This window comes from Cervus elaphus, chromosome 19, assembly GCF_910594005.1.
Source record: "Cervus elaphus chromosome 19, mCerEla1.1, whole genome shotgun sequence".
Classification (NCBI taxonomy): Eukaryota; Metazoa; Chordata; class Mammalia; order Artiodactyla; family Cervidae; genus Cervus; species Cervus elaphus.
In genome coordinates this window covers 22042356-22067700 of record NC_057833.1, presented here as the reverse complement: position 1 = coordinate 22067700, position 25345 = coordinate 22042356, and the positions used below count along the sequence as shown (strand labels likewise).

Genomic DNA, 25345 nt, shown 5'->3' with positions numbered 1-25345 from the left:
TACAGCTAAGTCAATGTCTACAAGTCTTGATAGGATGTTTAAAGAATAAATTTTACCTTGAGAGGAGGAAGAAAAGGAGTAGAACAGATAAAATAGAACATATTATAAGAAGGGAGCAGTTCCATCAATAATTTCTCAAGTGCTTCTTAGCCTATTCTCTTAAGTGTCAAAATCAGCCATATGACACAGGGAACTATGTTTAGTTTTAATATTATTCTTTACAAATGAATGATCATAATCACCATCTCCCTTCCAGTTTTAAAATATCATCTGTGTTGTTCAGTGTGCAATGCCTTGCACACAGTATCAGATAACTCATGAATATTTCTTCAAAGAATGAATGTTAGTTATTTTAAGTAATACTGTAATTTTATTTTACTTTGAAATTCTTATGGGTTGCATATGTGTAAAATTATTTTTATCTGAATGTTTACTTTTTTCATTAAAATAAATAATTTATCAGCTTTCAAATACTTGTTTATATACAAGGATAAGAAAGTGGGAAGACCAATGTTCATTTGAAGATAGTTGGAACTTTAGGAGAAAACTAAAGAGACTTAAATTCAGATAATAATAAAGTATTTTCTTAAATCCTTTGCTTTCCTACATGTTCTGTAAATTACAAATCATAAGTAATATTTCCACTTTGTATGTGATAGATTGCATTGGCTATAATAGGTCTCAGAGAGATATAAATGTGGGAAGTGTTAGATGATTTCCCTTTTTGAGAAAATCTCATATCCAAGGAATTCTGCTTAAATGGAAGGAAAGATTTCCACACTTATATTTTGTTATGGCCAAGGGTCTGGTATGCAGCTATGATATCATGCTCATTTTTCTCTTTTTTTGTACCTGAATTCAGTGGATTTATTCTGCCCCATAAATAGTGCTATTATTGTATATGTATTTTTAAAAACTCAAACCAGAATTTTGCATAGCTGAGGATCTTAAACAATTATTTGTTCAGCTCCTCTATTTCACGAGTGAAAAAATTCAGATCCACATATGCTATCTGCCTTCTGTAACTGTTGTCCCCTAGTTGCTAAGTTGTGTCTGACTCTTTGTGAACGCATGGATTGTTGCCCACCAGGCTCTTCTGTCCATGGGATTTCCCAGGCAAGAATACTGGAGTGGGTTACCATTTCCTTCTCCAGGGGATCTTCCTGACCCAGGGAACAAACCTGTGTCTCTTGCATTCTATAAAATCTGATTTAATAGACCCCAAATTAAAACACAAATCTAGAACTCTGGGTTTTTATCTCATACCATGATCTCAAAGGCTCCCACACCCCCTGTGTTTACCAGGATGGCTTAATCATGTACAGCTCATCAGTGTGTTATATACTTCTTAGAATTTCTGAAACTTAGGATCTGATTTGAGGGTTTCTTAACCACTCACTCACTGGTGGCTCAGACTGTAAAGAATCCACCTGCAATACGGGATACCTGGGTTCAATCCCTGCGTTGGGAAGTTCCCCTGGAGAAGGGAATGGCTGCCTACTCCAGTATTCTGGCCTGGAGAATTCCATGGACAGAGGCTACAGTCCATGGGGTTGCAAAGGGTGGGACATGACTGATCAACTTTCACTTCACTAAATACCTACTAATTTACTGAAGTAGAATGGAATGATTATTATTTAGGAGCACTCAAACTTTTGGTCAAGATGTTGACAGAGGAAAGATAGAAAATAACAAATGCTTTTTGGTTAGAACTTCCTTATTGACTGAGTTTATTCATGTTAAAGTCGATGCTATGTATTAGATTTAAAGCTTCTATGCATGCAAACAGTTTGAAGCATGTCAAAGACAAAATGTTTCTTCCTAAAAAAAAAAAAAAAATTTCTTCCTTGATTTCTGTAGAAATTATAAAGTGAAAATTATTCTAAAAAGTTTAATGAGAGTTTAAGTTTTTTCTATCAGTGTTTTTTAGATTATTCTGCTTAGGGCAACACAATTGGCCTCATTGTACCATGGTTCTCATTGCAGTGAACCTTGGAAATTCAAAGAAGGCCCATATATATATTTTTTCAAAATCAGAGGCTTAATTATCAATGTGGGATCTTATCCATTTTTAAATTAATACTATTAATTTAAATTTGATGGACCTCATGATGCCAGAACAGTTTTTAGGGGGAAATTAAATCAGCCCTTGAGATGGTTTACTGATACTATGCCAAAGTAACTAGTTTAACAAATTTATGTTCCCCACTGGACTAACTAGATTTCTGGCATCATGTGGAGACAGCCGTAGAAAACTTTCAGTGGAACAGGGTACTTTCTCATGTTGAGCCCTCGAACTGGTATATCTGCTTTCAGAAGTGGGAGAAGAAGTGCCCTTCACACATGGGCGAATGAGTTAAGGATTTTTTGGTTGCTAAGTTAGAAATTTTCACTTAAAAGTCATCTAAAGAAAGGTGATTTTTCCTTTTAGGCAACACACACACAAAAAAATCATTTAAACAGCTAGCACAATCTTTCCTTTAAAAGGCCAGAGGGAAAAATTTTGTCAATTACCACTTTTCTTCCTTACCATAAGAGCTGGTGGGAAGTGGGGTGGGATGATGAATTACTTTTTTATTTTGTGACTAAAGGAGAACTTTATGATTTTTGATCATAAATATCATGGAAGGCAGAAACAATTAGTCAGTCGATAGTATGTGCTTTCTTGAGAAAAACTTGAAGCATGGTTTAGAAAAATAGAAATGGAAAACTTGGAGATATTAAGAATATTGTGGGGGGATGGGTCAACAAAGACCTTGTGCTTTTATTCAAAAAGGAGAATTTAGCACCCTTTCTTTTGTAAAGATTTAAAGGTTAACACACAAAAAAATAAAAAATAAAAAAATAAAGGTTAACACAGTAAAGGCTTTGTGGGCTCCTAATCACTACAGATTATGAAAATCAGTATCTTTGCTATCAGACTAAACTGTTCACAATTCCTCAGTTTTAAAAGTTTGGAAACTTTATTGCTATTTTGCAGAAGATAACAGAATTTCCTTTAGGATTAGCAATTGAGAAAGTGAGTTTACTAAGAAATTATTTAATCAGGCTCTGAAGTTTTGAATTTAAAAAAATGATCTTTTTACTTTACTTAAAGAATACTTGAATCTGTTTCCTGTTTGTTTACAGAAAATTTAATTGTTCTAAGTGGAAGATAAAACTGCTACCATTTCTTAATGTCTTTAATTTTGTCAGTTTTGCTTGAAATACTAGAACTGATTACCTGGGTAAACTTGTGAGCAATCAAATTATCAGTATTTTATTATGATTTTTCACAAAGTCATAAAAATTTTTGATGCAATCAAAGTCATATACCAGAATTGAAATCTTGGCAATGTGGATAGTAATCTTTGCTGCGGTGTTGTTTTATGGGTGATAATTTTGGAGATCTGGTTTGCTTGTCTTGAGAAATTTCTTTTGATTTGCTTGCAAATATTTGCTCTGTGTTTGCTTTTCAGATGCAAGTACTGTGACAGGTCCTTCAGCATATCTTCTAACCTGCAGCGGCATGTTCGCAACATCCACAATAAAGAGAAGCCCTTTAAGTGTCACTTATGTGATAGGTGTTTTGGTCAACAAACCAACTTAGACAGACACCTCAAGAAGCACGAGAATGGGAACATGTCTGGTAGGTCATTGACTGTCTTCTGAGGAGGAGATGCTTGGCTTATTCTTCTTATTTTAAAAGACAGTTGTGATCGCTCATCTCTCATTCCCCTTTGACACAAGAATCAGATCCTATTGTGAAAATTTGTAGCACTTTTCTCTTGCGATTTTTGAATGAAGTGAACTGTTGAATAATACACAACTCAGAGCTTTATTTGGACTGTTTTATTTTCTGGATGTGTCTCAATGGGCAATCTCGAGCACATAGAACCATAGTTGGAACTCAAAGGAGACTGATGAATCATGATTTTCTAAATCGCAGGGAACAATCTCTGACCCTGTTGGCTCAGAATGTGGCCACTGGCCTGGCTGGGATGACCAGAGTGAAGCCCCACGCTCTCAGCGTTAACCTAGAAACCACAGCTGCTTTTGCAAAAGGCCTGCAGTTCAGAAAACTCCTCTAGGGGACCTGTTTTAGATATGAGAGATAAAAGACTGTCAACCTGATCAGAGTAGCCTGTAGCAAATGATAGTGGTGTGTGATTTTGGTCACAAATTCTGATGCAAAATTAATTTAAAATGGCAAAAAAACACTAGCCTTCCTTTATCCCAGGCCTACTAATGCACAGTTAACAGAAAACATGGTGATTTCTTGCCTTTGACTTCTAACGTGTGTGTGTGTATACTCAGTGACTCAGCTGTGTCCAGCTCTTTGTGACCCCATGGACTGTAGCCCACAAGTCTTCTCTGTCCATGAAATTTTCCAGGCAAGAATACTGGAGCGGGTTGCCATTTCCTACCCCAGGGGATCTTCCTGATTCAGATATTGAACTTGCATCTGTTGCATCTCCCGCATTGGCAGGCAGATTCCTTACCACTCTGCCACCTGGGAAGCCCTTGGCTTCTAATACTTAGATAATATTGGCCAGCTGGCATATGTGTGTGATGCCAATCTAGTAGCTGTAATTGTTTCTAGAGAATTAAGGGAATGACTTGGCAGTGAGGGGAGGGGGCATGCATGGAATCCCTGAAAAGAGATTTTAAGAACAGAGAAAAGTTGGATTCATACAAAGTAGTCTTTCCTTAAGGAAATTATTTTATTATTAATCCTTCCTCTACTGTAAGGGCACATTGCTTATGATTTTTGAATGAACTATGTACTGTTTGTTTCCCTTAAAGCCAAAACTCTAATGATCATGGTTTAAAAATATTGGATTTTAGAGACAAGAGTCTAATCTAGTACTCAAAAGTGACAACACTTTCTGCGTACAACCTTACGGTATATCACTGTAATTTTTCTAGTCAAAACTATTTCAGAAATTAAGTAAATAATTAAAAAGGTATAATGTGTCAAAATTGAATACTTATTCGTTGGCCCAGATTATAAAGCTTCATGAAGCTGGTATTCTAACCACCTGTGTTTGGCATCTAGACTATTGTGATGAACTATCAAGCCACAGATATTTTGTGGGCAGGATAAACAAACAAATATTAGTATAAAGCAAATATTAGTATAAACTTTGAGCACATATTATAGAGTTTATAATTTGTAAATGTATGGAAATTTTAGGCAATCTTGTGATACAACTATTTTGAGTCTAATTTTATAGGTAAGGAAGCTGAAAAACATTCTGTAATCCACAGACCCAATATTGTCTTCTTAATACTGTCTCAAGACTGGTGTGTTCTGGGTCTGCCCCCAGCTTAGCTCAGCAAAGCAGAATGCCATATTTCCAGCGTGTGTTCAGGCTTTATTTGATAACATACATTAGCACAGGGGCAATAAATACATATTAACTGCAACCAGGACTGGGTATACAGTTTTTTCTGGCAGAATGTTTTTAAGACCTTTCTATAATCTGCCTCACTCTGTACTCTCATTCTACGAATAAAAATGTTCCTATATCACAGCGGGAGTAGGAGGAAGCTGGTGGGAGAAAGAACGTCTTTGGGAGATTGTACCTCATGATTTCAGTGGTTCACAGTAGTCCCCATTATTCATTGGTACAGATACTGTGGTAAAATTGGGAAGACCTTGACCTCCTAAAGTTTTCATTATTAATACTTGAAAAAGCCTGTTTTAGGAAACAACACTGATCAAATGAAGAAGGTGTGAGATTTCAAATAAGTCGCCCTCTAAATAATAGTCTTTTTCACAAAAGGCTCTCTCTCCCCTCAGGTACGGCAACATCATCGCCTCATTCTGAACTGGAAAGTACAGGTGCAATCCTCGATGACAAGGAAGATGCTTACTTCACAGAAATTCGAAATTTCATCGGGAATAGCAACCACGGCAGCCAGTCCCCCAGGAACACGGAAGAGAGGTAAAGCTGGTCTTTCCCTTTTCAAAGTCAGTGATTTCAGAAATGAGCGTTCTGAAATACCTTTCAGTGCTCATTTTTGTGACTGCTTTTCTTCTTCCACCAATGGTTGGTGTTTATTTAGTGCAGATTAAATACCAAATGTTCTTCTGAGCACTTTATGTGTATCAATTAACTTAATTACCCTAATGACCCTATGAGATAGGGACTGTAATTATGTAATTTTATCACTGAAGGAATGGTGGCATTGAAGGTTAAATAACTTGCTAAATGTCACATAAGTAATAAACGAGATTTAACCTAGGCTGTCTGGTTCTATAGCCCACGATTTTAGCACCATTCTATTCTGCCTCTCTTTATAGCTAATTAGAATATTTTATCAAAACTTGGCAATTAGATGGGAAAGCCACACAGGGGTTCAGTTGAATCACTAACGAATGCTGGTTACTGTTATGTATCATATTATGTATAATGTATACATACAGTGACAGTTTTTAGTTGTTCAGTCGTGTCCACCTCTTTGCAACCATGCCCATGGACTGTAGCCTGCCAAGCTCCTATGTCCATGGATGGAATTCTTCAGGCAAGAATACTGGAGTGGGTTGTCATTCCCTTCTCTAGGGGATCTTCCCAACCCAGGATTGAACCTGGATCTCCTGCACTGCAGGCAGATTCTTTACTCTCTGAGCCACCAGGGAAGCCCCATACATACAATGTATGACTATATATATTATATGACTAGATGTATCTATATGTGTTAACATTATATGGCTGTATGTATCTATAGATATTTATACATAAAATACTTATTGTCATCCCAATATCTTTTTTGAAACCATTTGCAACTTCTTAATATTCTATCACTTCTTTATATGCTTTCAAGGGCATCCTTATTTAATTCCAGCATGTTTGTTTTGGTGGGTATAATTACACTTGTTTTTAGTGACCTGGTGCGCTGGATTCCTCTTGTCATTGTCAACATCAAGCATATATGACTTAATTGATATAGAAATAGGGCTTTTCTGGTGGCTCAGCGGTAAAGAATCTGCCTGCAATGCAGGAAATGCGGATTCCATCCCTGGGTCGGGAAGATCCCCTGGAGAAGAAAATGGTTACCCACTCCTATATTTTTGCCTGGGAAATCCTGTGGACAGAGGAGTTTGGAAGGCTACAGTCCATGGGTCGCAAAGAGTCAGACACTACTGACAAGCTAAGCAACAAGACAACAATCTAGCATTTTATGTTTTATGTGATATTAAGGAAACATTATTTTACCCAAACTACTGGGTTTAATTTTTCTTACCTATAAGTTATAAATATCTGGCGTTGAGAACTGTGTTATTATAAATATAACTATCCAATGGCCTATTAAATTAGGATGCTGCACTAGAAATTTTAATGTAACACAAAATTAGTTAATGAAAGTTCCATTACTTTTTATCACACAAGTGTTGTTATTGTCCTCCGTGTTTGATGCTATTAAAAGTCAGAGTTAATTGTTTCAGGTAGTTTTCCATTAAGGCAGTATTAAATAAGCATTATTTCCCAAGATTATATAAAAATAAATGATAACTTCTGTTCTTTAGCTTGTATAAAAGTGTCTCTAAGGGAAGGAGGAGAGAATATCTGCTATTGCATGACTCTTCCAGCTCCTGAGAAGCCTGACAAAACTAAACTTTGTGCTGTTGGCTGTATCTGTCCCTCTGCTTGCCCGTCCGTGTGTGTGTGTGTGTGTGTGTGTGAGACAGAGAGAGAGAGAGAGAGAGGGAGGGAGAGATAGAAAGGCAGAGGTGAGGCAGATACTCAGAAGTACAAAGTTCTAAGGACAAGTAAGAAAGACAGTCATGATCTTATATTTTAATAATGATAGTTACATGATACAAATAAGAAATATCGAACAAAAAGCACCATTTGTGTTCTGAGACACCTATTCAGATTTCAAACCCTTAGTTGGAAATTTGTGAACCATAAAGCTGCAACATCTGGCTTCAACATGTCTAAACAGCACAGAAGTAAGAAGACTGAGTCATCTAACTTTTCTCCCCTCAACTCCTATCAGACTACTTTTGATGAATAATTTATCTTCTATAAATTGCCACATTTGAAGGCAAAATTAACAAATAGGTTTTCTTAATCACGTTGGCTTTGTTACGTTTGGTTTTCATCCATGCACTCTTTTGTTCTTTTACTTTTTCTTTCATTTATTTAAAAATAACAATTTCAATCCATTCAGGCCAGCAAGTTGGCAGTGTAACTGGAAACTAATAATTTATGTCTGTGCAAAACATGTTTTCATCATTCTTTGATAAAAGAGGTTAAGTGATGGATTGTATTAAAAAAACTTAATGATGATATGACTTTTTCTGGTCAAATGAATTTTTACTATGTGCCTATGTCACACCCAGGATTGTTTAATTTATGTTTTTTTGTGTGTGTGTCCTGGGAAATCTAAATATAAAATTATACTCATTTTTTTTAATGTGGGAAATTGATAGGGGTCTATTGCTGGTATCTGATTTTCCATAACCTGAAAAATAGTTACACTGTGAAAATTGTACATGACTGTAACAATAATTTAGCAGTCTTAGCAAATTTTCCGAGTTAGTAAATAGGTAGAACTATAAGATGCCAGTGTGTATGCTAACTCGCCTGTCACGCCTGACTCTTTGCAGCCCCATGGACTGTATGTAGCCTGTCAGGCTCCTGTGTCTCAGCATGGGATTCTCCAGGCAAGAATACTAGAGGGGGTTGCCATTTCCTTTTCCAGGGGATCTTCCTGGTCCAGGGATCAAACCCGCATCTGTTAAGTCTCCTGCGTTGGCAGGCGAGTTCTTTACCTCTAGGTGCCACATGGGAAGCCCACCTAGATACCTATGATTGTTTAATTTCTAACAAGTTTTCTGTACTTGGGCAAGTGCCTTAACCTCTCTGATCATATATCTTTGAAAGGAGGAAGTTAGGAGAGATTCCAAACATTTATAATTATTTTCTAAGTTTCATCTTAATCTTGCAATGAAAGAAATTCAGCTTATACATATTTTAATGTTTCCTTTAAAGCCTAAAAAGCTTATCTTCATTTTATAAACATTTTCAAATGTATTAAATGGGGACTTCTATGTTATTAAACATTTTTTATAATTAAACTTTCGAATTATATATTGCAATCCTTGCCACCACTAAAATATTACAAATGGTGTTTTAAATATAATAGGCTTCTTTCGCATCATTATATTACACATATAAGCTTCAAAAGATATTTGTACAAGGACGCTTTTATATCATTTCCCACCCCGGTGTTATGCTGGGAAACAAGGAATGTTTTTACATTCAGACTATCAAGGATGATTTGAACAAAGTACAAATAAATGAGTTCTCAATCACTTCGAAGTCTCAGGAGAGTGTTTAAGTGCTGTATACCTCCAGTGTCACCTAGAAAGAGCAAATCTGGTTGGTCCTTGGCAGCTAGTCTAACATTTTCTTTGAACTCTTAGATTCTCTTGAAGCATGCATGTTGAAGCTTTGGCTGTGTTGCTTATGGGTATGAGTTTTCCAGAAATCTGTTCTCTTAAATGGTGCCTACTTACATGGTAATTAGGTAACTTTATGTAGAGAAAAACCTGTGTGTGCTTTTTATATCATATATAACAATATCATTTATCAAGCAAAGGCCTGATAAGAAATAGGAGACTAAGATTGTTTTCCCAGTTCTGCCAGAGGTTCTATTTATAATCTGAATAATCACACAATTATTTTTTTCATTTTTCTATTTGTGAGGTTACATTATTTTCCCATGGTTGCCATAGAGCATAAATGATAAAAATTTACTTGAGAATGTGGAAAACCTAAATTATTGCTAGAAAGACATAATAACTGCATGTTTTGAAATGACACCAGTAATTGAACCTGCTTCTTTTTTATGCTTTTGAAAGAATGAATGGCAGTCACTTTAAAGATGAAAAGGCTTTGGTGACCAATCAAAATTCAGACTTACTGGATGATGAAGAAGTAGAAGATGAGGTGTTGTTAGATGAGGAGGATGAAGACAATGATATTACTGGGAAAATGGGAAAGGAACCAGGGACGAGTAATTTACATGAAGGAAACCCCGAGGATGACTATGAAGACGCCAGCACCCTGGAAATGAGCTGTAAAGCATCCCCAATGAGGTGAGAAGCAAGGGTGGACCCACACAGGGTTACGATTCCTGCTGCTCTCTTCTTCCATAAGCACGCTATTCCAGGGGATAAGCAATTTGTGAGCAATGAATCGTAAAAACTGTTTGAATTAGCAAGGCATATGCAGTGGATTAATTTTAAAAGACAGAAACAAAGTGGCCATGAACATAATCTGCAGTGAATAAATACATCGATAGATGTGGAACTCTGATTAACCTGAGGAAGGAAGGGTAAATGAAAGGTTAAACAAGTACATAATCACTTATTTAGACTCTACTTATAAAACTCAAAGAAAAATAGAGCTTTTGGCATTATCTAATTTATTCAATTTATCATGTGTTATTCAAATATTATTCAGAGAAATATCACCTTATTTGCTGTATATGGAGTCTACATAGATGATAAATGTTTAAAAGGAAAACATTAGCCCAATAATTAAATTGACAGGAATATTATATTTTCATATGGATAATTGGTGCCAACTGAATATCATCATAACTGGCTTTATTTTAAATGGAGATTGTAAATGTTTGAATTCTGTCTCCACTGCATTGCTGACTTCACATGTCATTGACTTTAATTCTTTATCTCAAATATTTTCTTGCTTTAGCCATGAAAAGTCTTATAAGAAATATAGGTATAAGATAGAATATTTGTAGGTTTTTTGAAGAATCCAAGAATCGATGGAGGCTACTTTCTACTGCAAATATAATATGATGTTTGACAAGTGTATGGAATCAAATGAAAAGTGATTTGGTTGGATATCAAACTGAAAAAAAAAAAAACCCTCTGTGCTTTCCCATTGGTTCATTTTAGGTATAAAGAGGAAGAATATAAAACTGGACTTTCTGCTCTAGATCACATAAGGCACTTCACAGATAGCCTCAAAATGAGGAAAATGGAAGATAATCAATATACAGAAGCTGAGGTGTCTTCTTTCAGTGCTTCCCATGTGCCAGAGGAACTTAAACAACCGTTACACAGAAAGTCCAAGTCACAGGTACATACTTTCCTGCGGTATAGCATCCTGGTGACATTGTGCCTTTGACACCAAAGTCAGATACTCTTTGCAATGTTTAAGAATCTGAGCAGGTTCAGATGCTTTACTCAAAAGGTTCCTATCTCTGCCTATGACTGAATCCAAAATAGTCAACCACTACAGCAAGTAATATGACTGGATTCTGCATAGAAATTTCTGTGACAAACCCTGACCTCCAATAATCCACCCTTTCCTTTGCAATCACCTTACTTTTGTATAGATGGTCCATAAACATTTGATTGCACCTATTTGGAGTAGGAAATGGCAACCCACTCCAGTATTCTTGCCTGGAGAATTCCATGGACAGTACATGAAGTTGCAAACAGTTGGACACACCTAGCAACTAACACTTTCACTTCATTTGTATATGACTTCAGAATTATTTTCTAATTGCTTTATGTCTATAATTTTTGTCAAACTAATTATATTTCGATATTTTTGGAAAGTGAATTCTATCCCCTGTTTTTGTTTCTTACTGTACATAGTTAGTAGCTTCCCTTGTAGCTCAGTTGGTAAAGAATCTGCCTGTAACGCAGGAGACCCGGGTTTGATTCCTGGGTTGGGAGGATCCCCTGGAGAAGGAAATGGCAACCCACTCCAGTATTCTTGCCTGGAGAAGCCCATAGACAGAGGAGCCTGGCAAGGTTATAGTCCATGGGTTTGCAAGAGTTGGACATGACTTAGTGACTAAACCACCATACATAATTAATATACAAGTCAACTAATGAAAGAATTTAGAAATAAACTAAATTTAGGAGGGTCAGAGTTGAAATGAATTGCCAAAAGTCTATTGCCAAAATAGTACCTTAATGGCAAACCTGGAAATTAATCCTGTCAATTTTGAATGAATGAATGAATGGTACCCAAGTTTGATGGGGTTTACAGCAATCTATCAGCCCTATGGTAATCAAAATAAATCCATCTAAGGATCTATAAATATCATTGAAAAGAGCCTCAGTTCTTCTTCCACAAAAAAAGGAATCAATCCTTTCTGCTTGACATCTGCACTCAACCAGTTTGTTTATTCAGGTCCTTTTTTAAAAAAGAAAAAACAAAAAACAAAAAACTTTCTGCCGTTACCATATTTGTTGGTCACTTTGGTCTAATTGTTTGATCCTGCGTTCATTTTGGAGGTGGCCCTACATACCAAACCGTGTGACTATATTCATTACTACATTTGGAAATTTTCTGTTTGGCTGAGATGTTTTGGGCCATCTTAATAGCAAATGTGGTCATATCTCAACTAAAGTGGGAAAAACGTTATCCCACTGGGATAGTACCAATTTTAAAATATTAGTAAATTCAATAAAACATCTTAAGATGTCATGTATGGTAACAGACAAAACAAATGTTCTTTCTGAATTGAAGTGAAAGCAGCCAGCCTCATCTCTGACTAGCCTCACTTCCATGGATTTGAGAACATCACTTCACAACTATGGATACCATTTCCTCACTGTAAAGTGGGGTGAGTGGAGAAGATGTCTAAGATCCCTTCCTGCTCCATTCAATGGTGATAAAAATTAATTTTTCAATTTCTAGCATTAAAAGTAAACCAGCCAGTTTAGACATCTCATTTTCACTTGGAGACAGTCATAAGAAGTGGCTAGTGCTTTTTGGTTTTTTTAACTCTTAGTTTCCCATTTTTCCTTCCTTATTGATCAGAGAAACTGGGGAGCCAACTTTTCTTTCTTTCTTTTTTTTGAAAAAAAATTATTTTCATTATTCCAGCCCAAATTAAAAGACATTACAAGGCACAATACTGAAAATTCCCGAAACTGTCACAAGTGATAGGAAGTAAAGGGTCCTGGGAACCTAGAGATATTGGAAGTGATATATTTCAATACCAGCATTTTGATATATAAAGTCCCTGCCCAATTGGGCTAACAATTACCCTCACGAGAAATATTAGAATTTTGCAATTTTAACTTGTATTTTTATTGTTACTTTATAATGTCATATATATATATGTATATATATTTATATCAGTTTGAAAATGGTCAGGCCGGCCTTTTTGCAAACTGACTTTGTTTCATGAGACTTTATTCTTTCATTCCATTGTCACTGTCAGTTTTATGCTCAGCACTGATCCTTGTGCATGAAAATGTTTATTTCCTTTGATTACCAAAAGACAGATATTCCATATTTACCACTTTCTAGCATCTGAATAGATTCAGATGCTTTACTCAAAACTCATACATTTACTCTGTGATTTTTATAGTGATTGAATCCAAAATAGTTGACCAATACAGCAGTGGCTGCCCTCTGCATGGAATTTTCCCTGAAAAACCTATCCTACAAAAGGTAGTTTCAGGAGGCATGTATGCATGCATACCAAGTTGCTTCAATTGTGTCCAACTCTTTGCGACCCTATGGACAATAGCCCACCAGGCTCTTCTGTCTATGGGATTCTCCAGGCAAGAATACTGGAGAATTGCCATTCCCTTCTTCAGGGGATCTTCCCGACTCAGGGATCGAACCCGTGTCTCTTATGTCTCTTGCAATGGCAGCTGGGTTCTTGACCACTAGTGCCTCCTCTGATACGTGTAGTTTCAGGATGCGTGCATGTGTGCTGTGTCTCTTCAGTCGTGTCCAACTCCGTGTGACCTTGTGGACTGTAGCCCGCCAGGCTCCTCTGTCCATGGAATTATCCAGGCAAGAACACTGGAGTGGGTTGCCATGCCCTCCTTCAGGGGTAGTTTCAGGATAACAGGTATTTTTTGTATCAGGCACACTAAGCTAAACACTTTATGTAAGCTAGTGCTTGTGGTTCCTCCATTGCCATTGGAAGTAAGTTGTTATTATCCACATTTTATATGAAGGAAGTAACCTTGAAAGATTAAGCATCTTGCCCAAGGTCACACAGATAGTTGAATAGAGGCAGGATAGAAGCCAGGATTAACACTCAGGATTTCAAAATTTTCTCTCTGCTCCCTTTTCTTTTTCTGAATACCAGAATGAGTTTTGTTAAAACCATGTCAGACTAATCTTTTATCTTGATCTGTAAATGTGAGTACATAATTGGAATAAAGTTAAGTGCTCACTTCACCCATACTTTAAACCTGCAAAGGAGAAGGACTCTGTATTATTTATCCTTAACTCCCTAGGACCTAGCACAATGCCTGGCATAGAGTAGATGCTTAAGAAATATTTTTTAAACATCTGCTGAGATTTTGTAGAGGTCCAAAAGGCAAATTGCATGCAGAAAAGTCAAATGTGTACATTTAGAGCAGTGACCCAGCAAATCAAAATCAGCCTGAGAGGGCAGATTTTCTAACTGTATGCCATGATTACGGAAGAAACCACAGACCGGCCACATGTCTCAGCATGACTCCCAGAGATGAAATTCTGCTTCACAACAGAGGCATTTTGTCTTTGTTTACCGACAGTGGAATGTCTTTGGCAGGACTTTAATGATTCCACTTCAGCAGCATTTTGACAAGCAAGTTAGCAATGGATGAGACCAACAATAGCAAATCAACAGTGAAAAGTTCACTCCCAAGTCAAGACCAAACATTTCATTTGAATATTTTACTTGGCAGCAAATGGGGAGATTCTCTGAACAGTTATTTAGAATTTGACATGATAATAGGTAAGAGAGAGCACTTCCTCACAGAGCACCCCTGTAACATCTTCTGTTTGGCAGACCCTGGAGCCCAGGGGTGAGAACTTTGTTGGGTCTTGTGATTTGTTTGAGTTTTTGGTAGAACCTACTTGATCTACCTCAATTTTCAAGGTCTTTGAGTGGCAGCATTGAATATTTCAAGCTTGGAGAGGAAGTGGAGAGAGGACACTGGATTTGGGCAGATAAGCTTTTATTGATGCCTTCTTCAGTGTCTAGTTAAGTGACTTTGGGCAAGTCTTTTCACCTTCAGGGCTCAGTCATCCAGAGAAGTAGTCTGCGGCATGCTTCCTCTAGATGCTTCCACAGTGCTGTCAAGGCAGAGTTGTCTCTTATTTGTATTTTCTGTTTCAGTTGTAAGCATTCAGTAATATTTTGGGTGAGTCAAACACGTACATCAACAGTGGAAGGATGGTTATTATATTTATGGCTGGGGAGGGGGTGACTCCTGTTTCTTAATAGAGACATGATTGTCATTCTAGGTAGGATCATTAACTTTTTGTTCTGCAGACTGTGTCACTTTTGTGGCCCTGAGGCACTGAAGGCCAGCAGTAACTCCATGCCACTGTAACCCACGAGACATGTCCCGCACTTTCCCCAACACACCCATGAGGGATACTCCTTCTCAGGGTCCCGTCTCTTCCTAATGTTCACCCAAGATAGCCTTCAAATGAAAAGCAATGTTTTTCAAATGCCACTTACGGATTCTCTCCTTTCTACCCCAGGCATACGCTATGATGTTGTCATTGTCCGACAAGGAGTCCCTGCATTCTTCATCCCACAGTTCTTCCAACGTGTGGCATAGTATGGCCAGGGCTGCAGCAGAATCCAGTGCCATCCAGTCCATAAGCCACGTATGACATTCTCAAGGTTGACCGGAGTGGGACCAAGTCCAACAGTAGCATGGCTCTTTCACGTAGGACTATTTAAAAGACTGCTGAGCAGAATGCCTTAGAAACCTGAAGGGTCACTCATGTAAAGTCTGGGGACCTTAAACGGAATGATTAAAAAAGAAAAGAAAGAGAAAGAAAGAAAGAAAAGGAAACTATTTATTCTCGATATTTTGTTTTGCACAGCCAAGGCAGCTGCTGACTTCTGGAGGATCAATGCGACTTAAAGTGATTCAGTAAAAATGAAAACCTTGCTGGGCAGAAGGCGTCTTCCCATTTACCTTGCCCTTGGGAGTGGGTGAGTGAGAGGAGCAGTTGAGATGGCGGCATGAACACTCCATAGAAACTGAATTCTTTTTTTTTTTGTACCTGACACATGATTGGGAACAGTTGCTTTTAATTACAGATTTAATTTTCTTGCTTTGTTAAAGTTTTTATGTAATTTAACCCTTTGAAGACAGAAGTAGTTGAATGAAATGCACACTTGATTATTATAGAAACCGATAACAGGGAGTTTCCCATTAACTTTTGCCTTCTTTAAGTACATTGTTTAAAACTAGGGAACAAGGGTATGTGTATATTGTAAACTATGGATGTTCAAATGCTCAGAGAGGTTAAGTCAGTGAAGTAACCTGTTCATCACCAGTACCGCTGTACCACTACACTAATAGGTTTGCCAAATCCTTGTAATAACATCTTAATTTTAGACAATCATGTCACTGTTTTTCAATGTTTAATTTTTTGTGTGTGTTGCGTGTATCATGTATTTATTTGTTGGCAAACTATTGTTTGTTGATTAAAATAGCACTGTTCCATTCAGCCACTACTTTCTGACGTCCGAGGCACACCCCGTTTTGAATTGCAAGGACCAAGGTGACTCGACCTGTGTGTGGGAGTGCCAAATGGTGTTTGGCTTTTCTTAACATTCCTTTTTTTGTTGTTTTGTTTTCCTTCTTAATGAGCTAAATACGAATAGATGCAACTTAGTTTTTGTAATACTGAAATTGATTCAATTGTATAAACGATTATAATTTCTTTCATGAAAGCATGATTCTTCTGATTAAAAACTGTACCCCATATTTTATGCTGGTTGTCTGCAAGCTTGTGCGATGTTATGTTCATGTTAATCCTATTTGTAAACTGAAGTGTTCCAGACCTTATGTTAAAAGAGAGACGTAAATAACAGACTGTATTCAGTTATTTTGCCCTTTATTGAGGAACCAGATTTGTTTTCTTTTTGTTTGTAATCTCATTTTGAAATAATCGGCGAGTTGAGGTACTTTCTTCCAATGCTTTGTACAATATAAACTGTTATGCCTTTCAGTGCATTACTATGGGAGGAGCAACTAAAAAATAAAGACTTACAAAAATGGTTATTTTTCCCACAGTGTTGTATTTTCCCTTCTCATGCAATTTTCGTTTCCCTTTGGGATCCAGTGATTTAAAGATACGCCGTCTGGGACTTTGATGCCCTAACAGATACATGGAATGTAGAGCATGTGTGTATAGACATTTGAGATGAAAGATAGCCCTTGGCCCATGGGGAATTGGACTCTCTTCCACTCATTGCTCTAAACTTTCCCCACGTGGTGCAAAGTCAGGGCTCAGGTGCAATAGTACAGGGTCCTTAGGATCACCCCACGTCTGCAGCACCCATTTTAGTTAGGACAGAGCAACCTAGTTTTTTCTTCTTTATTTTACGTAGTACATGCCAAAAGGCGTTCTGTGCTTATTTTTGTTTTTAATTACCCAAATATTGTTAACTGATTCACAGGAGGATGGGGACCCTTTAAATTTTCAATGATCATTTTAAGTCTTCGTTCACATGCAAAATATCATTTTTTTCATAATTAGAATCAGAGGGTATATATGATTTTGAGTTTTCTTTCTTTACTCCCACCAAAAAATTCACTGCATATTGCTACAAATTCTTCAAAATAATCACTTAGCAGTTTCTCCATTTTCCACTGGTTTGACCTCCTACAATTTCTTTAACCATTTCACTTCTGTTGAAAATTTAGGTTTTCTGCTTTTCACTAGTGTAAGCAATGGTATTTTAATTTTCATGGGGGTAATTGTTTCTATGTGTTCATATATGTATGCACAGGTTTGAACCGTGATGAGTGGTAGTTCCATATTATAAATTCTCTATTGGAGGAGCCATTGTGAATATTTTTTGAACCTTAAATATAACGCCAGTTGTTTGAGAATGTGGCTTTTCAACCAGGCCAACTGTAGAGGTTTTAACAAGGTCTGCAGATTAAACAAGTATGACACATAGAAGTAGATCCAGACTAATTTCCCTGTTTGTTTATTTATTCATTCTTAGCCAAATTGCCAGATATGGAGAAACTTCCTACATCCTTTCTAAATGTCAGTAGTATAAGAATTAAATACGGCAGGGAGGGGATAAATATTGCTTTTTAAATAGAAAGTGGGCACGGGAAGTATTCAGAAAATATACTAAAACTATAAATCTGGGCTACACAGAAAGAGAAGAAGAATCTAGTGTTTGAGACATAAGAACAACACATTCAAGAAAGTGGAGACTGGGAATGTGTTACGCATTTCTCTTTGTTTTAAAGAAAATACCTATAAATTCTGAAGCTGTTTGAATGTTCTCAACACTAATGAATTCTTGTTAGATTCTGAGCATGACATTTCAGTTGTTTGCTAATGTTTAGCCCCTCCAAATTCTAAAGAGGTTTCCAAGCCTCACATTTCTGCTTTCTTTTACATTCATCTCGCCAGCAGTCCTGCACCACACGGCCCTGTGGGGAGACCATGAGATGTGGTGGAGACAATGTTGGATTTGGAAGGTCAAGACCTGAGTTTGAGTTCTGGTTCCATTCCTTTAGTGGCTTTGAGGTCTTAGGCAAGTCATATAGCTTTCAAAATCTCATCTGTGAAACCAGAGTAATAATACCTGCTTCTCCTGCTACTGTACTGGGTTTCTGTGGATGTTGAAAATCAAAATATATTTTTAGAAATATTTGGGAAAAGTTGAATATATGCAGGCTCTTCATAATTTTTATGGTGGTAGTTAAGAGAATAGAATGTGCATCTGTGTGTGTGTTTATACACATACACAAACACTATACTAAGAAAAAGTTTTTAGAATATAACAGAAATCTAGAGTATACAAAAGTGGATATGGACCTTCTTTGGAAAAACTGTATTGAAATATAGTTGATTTGCAATGTTGTGTTAGTTTCAAGTGTATAGCAAAGAGATTCAGTTATACATATATATATATGTGTGTGTGTGTGTGTGTATGTATGTGTGTGTGTGTGTGTGTGTAATATTGTTTACATTTTAAGTCACATCCAACTCTTGTGACCCCATGGAGTATAACCTGCCAGACTCCTCTGTCCATGGGATTTCACAGCAAAAATACTGGAATGGGTTGCCATTGCCTTCTCCAAGGCATCTTCCTGATTCAGGGATGGAACCCATATCTCCTGCATTGGCAGGCATATTCTTTAACCACTGAACCACTAAGGAAGCCTATATATATATATATAGGCTATATAGGCTATATTATATATATATAGGAAGCCTATATATATATATATATATATTTATATAAATATATATACATGTTCCTTTCCAGATTTTTTTCCCTTTCAGGTTATTACAAAATATTGAGTATACTTTTCTGTGCTATACAGTAGGTCCTTGTTGGTTAGCTACTTTATATATAGTAGTGTGTGTCTGTTAATCCCAAACTCCTTATCATGTTTCTTGAATAATATGTAGCTTTGAAAAATAAAGAAAACTCAGCCCTTTGAGAACATGAGCCATCCAGTCTAATTGCTGTGTGCTCTCCAAAAATTCAAGGACAGTTAAGAAAACACATTCAAAGAATAAGCACGCACATACTTTTATTTTCAGATAATGACCATCAACCAAACATTATTTTTTTATACAGAATAAATAAAATGAGCTATTCATTTTTAAAACTGTTACGCCAGTGTCATGCTAGGAATGTGTACATCCATTAGCTCCATTAATCATCACAGTAGTCCTGCCTGCAGGAAATATTATTCCTGGTTCACAGACGAGGAAACTGGAGCTTAGAGAGTTTTAGAGCCTATTCCACTGCCACCCTGCTGGGAACTGGCTGGCGGAGAATCCATAGGTGCCAGGCTCTTTAGCCCGCACTTAGTCAAGCATCTCAGACCTCCTGGTTCAGGAGCAACTGAAGAAGTCCAAAAAGGTCTGTTCCAAACCAAGGCTATGTGCCAAGAGAGGCACATGTCTAACAAGGCTATGTCTCCAAACCAAGAGAGTAAGGTTCTTGGAGATTCAAATATGCCCCAGAGACATTTAGGCATCTGAGTCTTGACTGTGAAGAGTTTGAAAGGTAAGTGCCAAACAGTGGTTCCCAGGCTTTTTCTACTCAGGTTATTTCAAGTCAGAACCATAACACTTGACCTCTTAAAAGATCTTAAATGCTTCCTTAATAAGAGGAAGGTCTGAGTCATTTTGTTTGCATATTTTTAACAGGTATCTTGAATGTCTTCCTTATCCCTTTTCAAACAAAAATTTACTCCAAACTTAACATTTGAAATTATTAACATGACACAAGTTAAGCCCTTTCTAAAATAGTTAGCAGACTCATTGTGAGAGAAAGCAAAAGTGAAGGTAAGTAGAGTTGATAGTGTACTTATTTCATGTTCTCCAGGTTCAAAGAATTATTAATGGAAGGATTATAGGGAGAAGTGGGATGACTGAAAAAAAAACACAAACTAATAGTCTGGGTCCAGAAGACCCAAACAGAGTTTAGAGAGCCAACCAGCTCTTCCCTCAAGAGACTTTGGTTAGTATCTAATTGTTCATTATAGTCTGCATAACTCATTTATGAGTACAAGAGACTCTTCTTGGTGCAACATTTAGAAAATGATTAAAATATTTATAAAAAGGAACGTAGAATGGAAACCATAAAAAAATCCAGAAAATAAAAAGTGCTGGCAAGAGTGGAGAAACGGGAAACTTTGTGCACTGTTGTTGGAAATGTCAGAAAAGGCAATGGCACCCCACTCCAGTACTCTTGCCTGGAAAATCCCATGGGCGGAGGAGCCTGGTTGGCTGCAGTCCATGGGGTCGCTAAGAGTCGGAAACGACTGAGCGACTTCACTTTCACTTTTCACTTTCATGCATTGGAGAAGGAAATGGCAACCCACTCCAGTGTTCTTGCCTGGAGAATCCCAGGGACAGGGGAGCCTGGTGGGCTGCCGTCTGTGGAATCGCATGAGTTGTACACGACTGAAGCGACTTAGCAGCAGCAGCAGTTGAGAATGTGAAATGGTACAGCTACTATGGAAAATGGCATGGTAATTTTTTTAAATATTAAAAAGAGAACTACCATATGATCTAGCAATTCCATTCCTGGGTATACATCCAAAAGGAAAGCAGAATTTCAAAGAAATTCAGTCCATTAATGTTCATAGCAGCATTATTCACAATAGCCAAGAAGTAGAAGAAACTCAGGTGTCCATTGATGAATGAGTTAGACAAACAAAACATGTAGTATACAAACCATGGATGTGGAGGAAATGGCAACCCATTCCAGTATTCTTGTCTGGAAAGTCCCATGGACAGAGGAGCTTAGCAAACTACAGTCCATGGGGATGCAACGAGTTGGACTGGACTGAGCAACTGACCATGCATGCACAAACAATGGAATATTAGCCTTAAAATGCAGAAAGAAAATTCTGATACATGCTCCAACATGGTTAAACTTTGAGGACATTATATTAAGTGAACTAAGCTAGTAACAAGAAGATTAATACTGTGATTCCACTTGTATGAGGTACCTGGAATTAGTCAAATTCATAGAGCTAAAACTAGAATAGTAGTTGCCAGTGACTGGGAGCTCTGAGGAATGGGGATTGCTTGTTTAATGAGTATAGAATTTCAATTTTGCAAGATGAAAAGAGTTCTGGAGGGGACTTCCCTGCGGTCCAGTGGTTAAGACTCTGTATTTCCAGTTCAGGGGGTGCAGGTTTGATCCCTGATCAGGAAACTAAGATACTAGCCACCTGCCACATGGCCTAAAAAGAGAGGAAAAAAGCGGGGAAGGTCCTGGACATTTGTTGCACAACAGTGTGAATGCGCTCACCACTACTGAATTGTACACTTAATATGATTAAGATGATAAATTTTGTGTTATATATGTTTTTACCTAAAGAAACCTGAGCACTGAAGAATTGATGCTTTTGAACTGTGGTGTTGGAGAAGACTCTTGAGAGTCCCTTGGACTGCAAGGAGATTCAACCAGTCCATCCTAAAGGAGATCAGTCCTGGGTGATCATTGGAAGGAGTGATGTTGAAGCTGAAACTCAAATACTTTGGCCACCTGATGCAAAGAGCTGACTCATTTGAAAAGACCCTGATGCCAGGAAAGACTGAGGGCAGGAGGAGAAGGGGACAACAGAGGATGAGATGGTTGGATGGCATCACTGACTCAATGGACATGGGTTTAGGTAGACTCCGGGAGTTGGTGATGGACAGGGAGGCCTGGCACGCTGCGGTTCATGGGGTCGCAAAGAACCGGGCATGACTGAGTGACTCAACTGAACTGAACTGAAAGTAAAAGAAAAAAGAAATAATGCAATACCTCTCTATATGGTTCCTTAAGGTGAAAGAACCTAATTCTATTCAACTCAAACAGAAATGAATTACCAGGTGCATATTAGAGAGCTCATAACAATTGAAGGGAAAGCTGGGGACCCAGGCCTAGAACATAACCCAGAACTAGTGGGTAGCCAAGCTGCAAGCCATAGGCAGCCTCTTAGGCTGCTATCATCAAGATGAATTATCAACTACCATTATGTTCAACTTTTTCTTTTTTTGACCACTTTGGGTCTAGATTAAAATTCTAGAGAGAGAGCATGAAAATGGCTCTACTTAAAATCCTACTTGATTAAGATCACCATTAAACTCATCCAAAAGTATGGGACAGAAAAGGCTAGTCCCCATATAGCCAGAAGAGAACCCTCCCAAACAAGTGAGAATCAATTATGGATGTCGAAAACAACAAGTATCCACACCATCTGAATGACAGGAGAACTAACAAACATGTAAAGGCTAATATTTTCAGTGTAGGACAGAGTTTGGAAATGTCAAGGGTAATCAGAGGTGTAACATGATAGTACATGCAAAACTAGAACGGTTCCCAAAAACAGAGGGCTTACAATCCTCAAAGGAATAACTGCTTCAGTGAATTCTTGAAGTAAGGATTGTTGTAATATTTTTTTAAGTGCTTCAACTGTGACTTCTACTGATGACTGTAGTGCCAAAACTGGCAATAAAACTGTAGCCCAAGTAGTCACGTGTTACCCAGAATAAAATTGAATTATTCCTAAAAGTATTTTTGCTTACTTCTTTAGGGCACATGCAATAATCATGGTGAGTAAGCAACTAAAGCATTTGTCTGAATCAAAAGCATTCAGAAAGCCAATGTCCAGAAAGGAAAGCTGAAACCACTCTAAATATTTAAAGCAGAGAGGGACCGAAGGCAAAGGATTTCATACAAAAGCACTGGAGGGGCTGAAGGGAAGGATGTAAACCAGAGACCAGGAAGTGGCTGGTGACCCTCACTATGGAGCTGTGAAACCAGGGCTCTGCAGGTAGGATCACTGTTTCTGCTGTCTTCTCATCTCCCACCAGTGCCTTCCATTCATATATCTGGAAACCAGCTTGGGAAGAGAGTCTGGGGAGTGAAGTTTTCAAGCACCCTTTCCCAGTGATACAGATAAATACTGGGAAAGGTGCTGAGTATCAACAGACCGTGTCAGGCATAAGGCCAAACTACACGTACTAGTTTAAGTGGGAAAATCCTCCAATATTTCCCACTATTTTTAGAATGCATATCAAGACATCATCATGGCCTCCAGGGCCCTCCACAACCAAGTTTTTACCTACCACTCTAGTCTGTTCCACTTGCCTATCTGTCTCACATGTATTCTCTCCTTTCAGTCACCAAATTCATCTCCACTTCCAAGGACTTCACACATTGTGCTCTGTGAACTGAAGAATTCCTTTTGCCTTCTCAATGCAGAACCCCCTCCCTCAACTTCCCCCCGCTGCCATGTTCTTGACTGGCTAAATTAATTTACTCTTCAGTTTTTCACTTAGCTCTTGTTTCTTCAGAGAAACTTGCCTGATAACTCCTCACTCTTCTTCACCAGTAAATGTTGTAGTATGTTGTATGTAGAATGCTGTAGTCTCTCATCAAATCACTTACTACATGTTCAGTATGCCCATTACAATTTGTAATTATATATATGTTGGGAGGTCCCTGGTGGTCCAGTGGTTAAGAATATGCCTTCCAATGCAGGGAATATGCAGTTCCAACCCCTGGTCAGGAAACTAAGATCCCACATGCTATGGGTCATCTAAGCCCATGATCTCTAGAACGCACAAGACGCAACTAGAGAAGCCTGAGAGGAAATCAACTCTGAGTGTTCATTGGAAGGACTGATGCTGAATCTGAAGTTCCAATACTCTGGCCACCTGATGCGAAGAACTGACTCATTAGAAAAGACCCTGATGCTGAGAAAGATTGAGGGCAAGAGGAAAGGGGATGACAGAGGATGAGATGGTTGATTGGCATCACTGACTCAGTGGACATGAGTCTGAGCAAACTCAGGGAGATAGTGAAGGACAGGGAAGCCTGTCATGCTGCTGTTCATGGGGTCCCAAAGAGCCAGACACAACTTAGTAATTGAACAACAGTGGGCTAATTTGCTTCAGTCGTATCTGACTCTTTGAGACCCTGTGGACTGTAGCCCACCAGGCTCCCCTGTCCATGGCATTTTCCAGGGAAGAATACTGGAGTGAGTTGCCATTGCCTTCTCCAGAGGTTCTTACCAACCCAGGGATTGAACCTGTGTCTCTTAAGTCTCCCTCATTGGCAAGCAGGTTCTTTACCCCTAGCGCCACCTGGGAGGTCCAACTGTATATATATTTGTAGATAATTTAAGATCCCTGTTCCTAAATTCTTAGGCTCCATGAGTGCCCTAACTATGTCTGTCTTGATGAGTGTTTTGTTCCCAGTGACTAGTACAGAGTATGGCACACTGTGGTTTTCCTGTAAGTTTTATTAAACCAATGGATAGACTCCAAACCATTCTAAGTGGTTACCTCCAAGAAAGGAGTGGAGAAAGTAACTTTTTACAATGTACACTTTTATTTTATTGCTTTCAGTGAGAATGAATTACTCTTGTGTTAAAAAAAAGAAAAAAACACATGTATTTCTTTTTATGAGCATACCTCCTGAGCAAGAGACTCCCAATTCTAAGAATTCATCATAAGATATTAATTAACATTACACACTTATATTTGCCTCCATAGACATTCACTAAACATTAATTACAGAAAATTTTATCAATATTGAAGTCAAACAAAAGAGAGCCAGTGAAGTAAACTGTGCTATGTCTGCATGACCATGATTAAATACATGGACAGATAATGCCAACATATTATTAAGTGAAAAGTCTTGTTACAAATGACTGGAGGTTATACACTGTAACATTTTACTGGTTAGTAGGGTTATGGGTGAATTTGTTTTCTTCTTTGTGCTTATCTACATTTTTACATTATCTAAAAATAGACATGCATTACTTTTTAAATGAGAAAAATGTTATAAAAACAAACAAAAAGCTTCTCCCAAATTATTAAACAGGACA

General features: G+C 37.8%; 1 protein-coding gene across 12 annotated transcripts in view; it reads left to right on the top strand.

Annotated features, from left to right (window-relative positions):
- Positions 1-17024, top strand: part of MECOM (MDS1 and EVI1 complex locus) — a 610388-nt gene extending 593364 nt beyond the window's left edge. For 11 of the 12 annotated variants that reach the window (XM_043875346.1, XM_043875347.1, XM_043875348.1 and 8 more), the window contains 5 exons: positions 3459-3628; positions 5786-5930; positions 9857-10093; positions 10919-11102; positions 15486-17024. In XM_043875346.1, the coding sequence (XP_043731281.1) occupies positions 3459-3628; positions 5786-5930; positions 9857-10093; positions 10919-11102; positions 15486-15620 (871 nt within the window). In that variant the 3' untranslated portion in view covers positions 15621-17024. The remainder of the gene's footprint in view (positions 1-3458; positions 3629-5785; positions 5931-9856; positions 10094-10918; positions 11103-15485) is intronic. The other variant, XM_043875353.1, reaches the window with a different exon arrangement.
- Positions 17025-25345: the final 8321 nt, after the last annotated feature.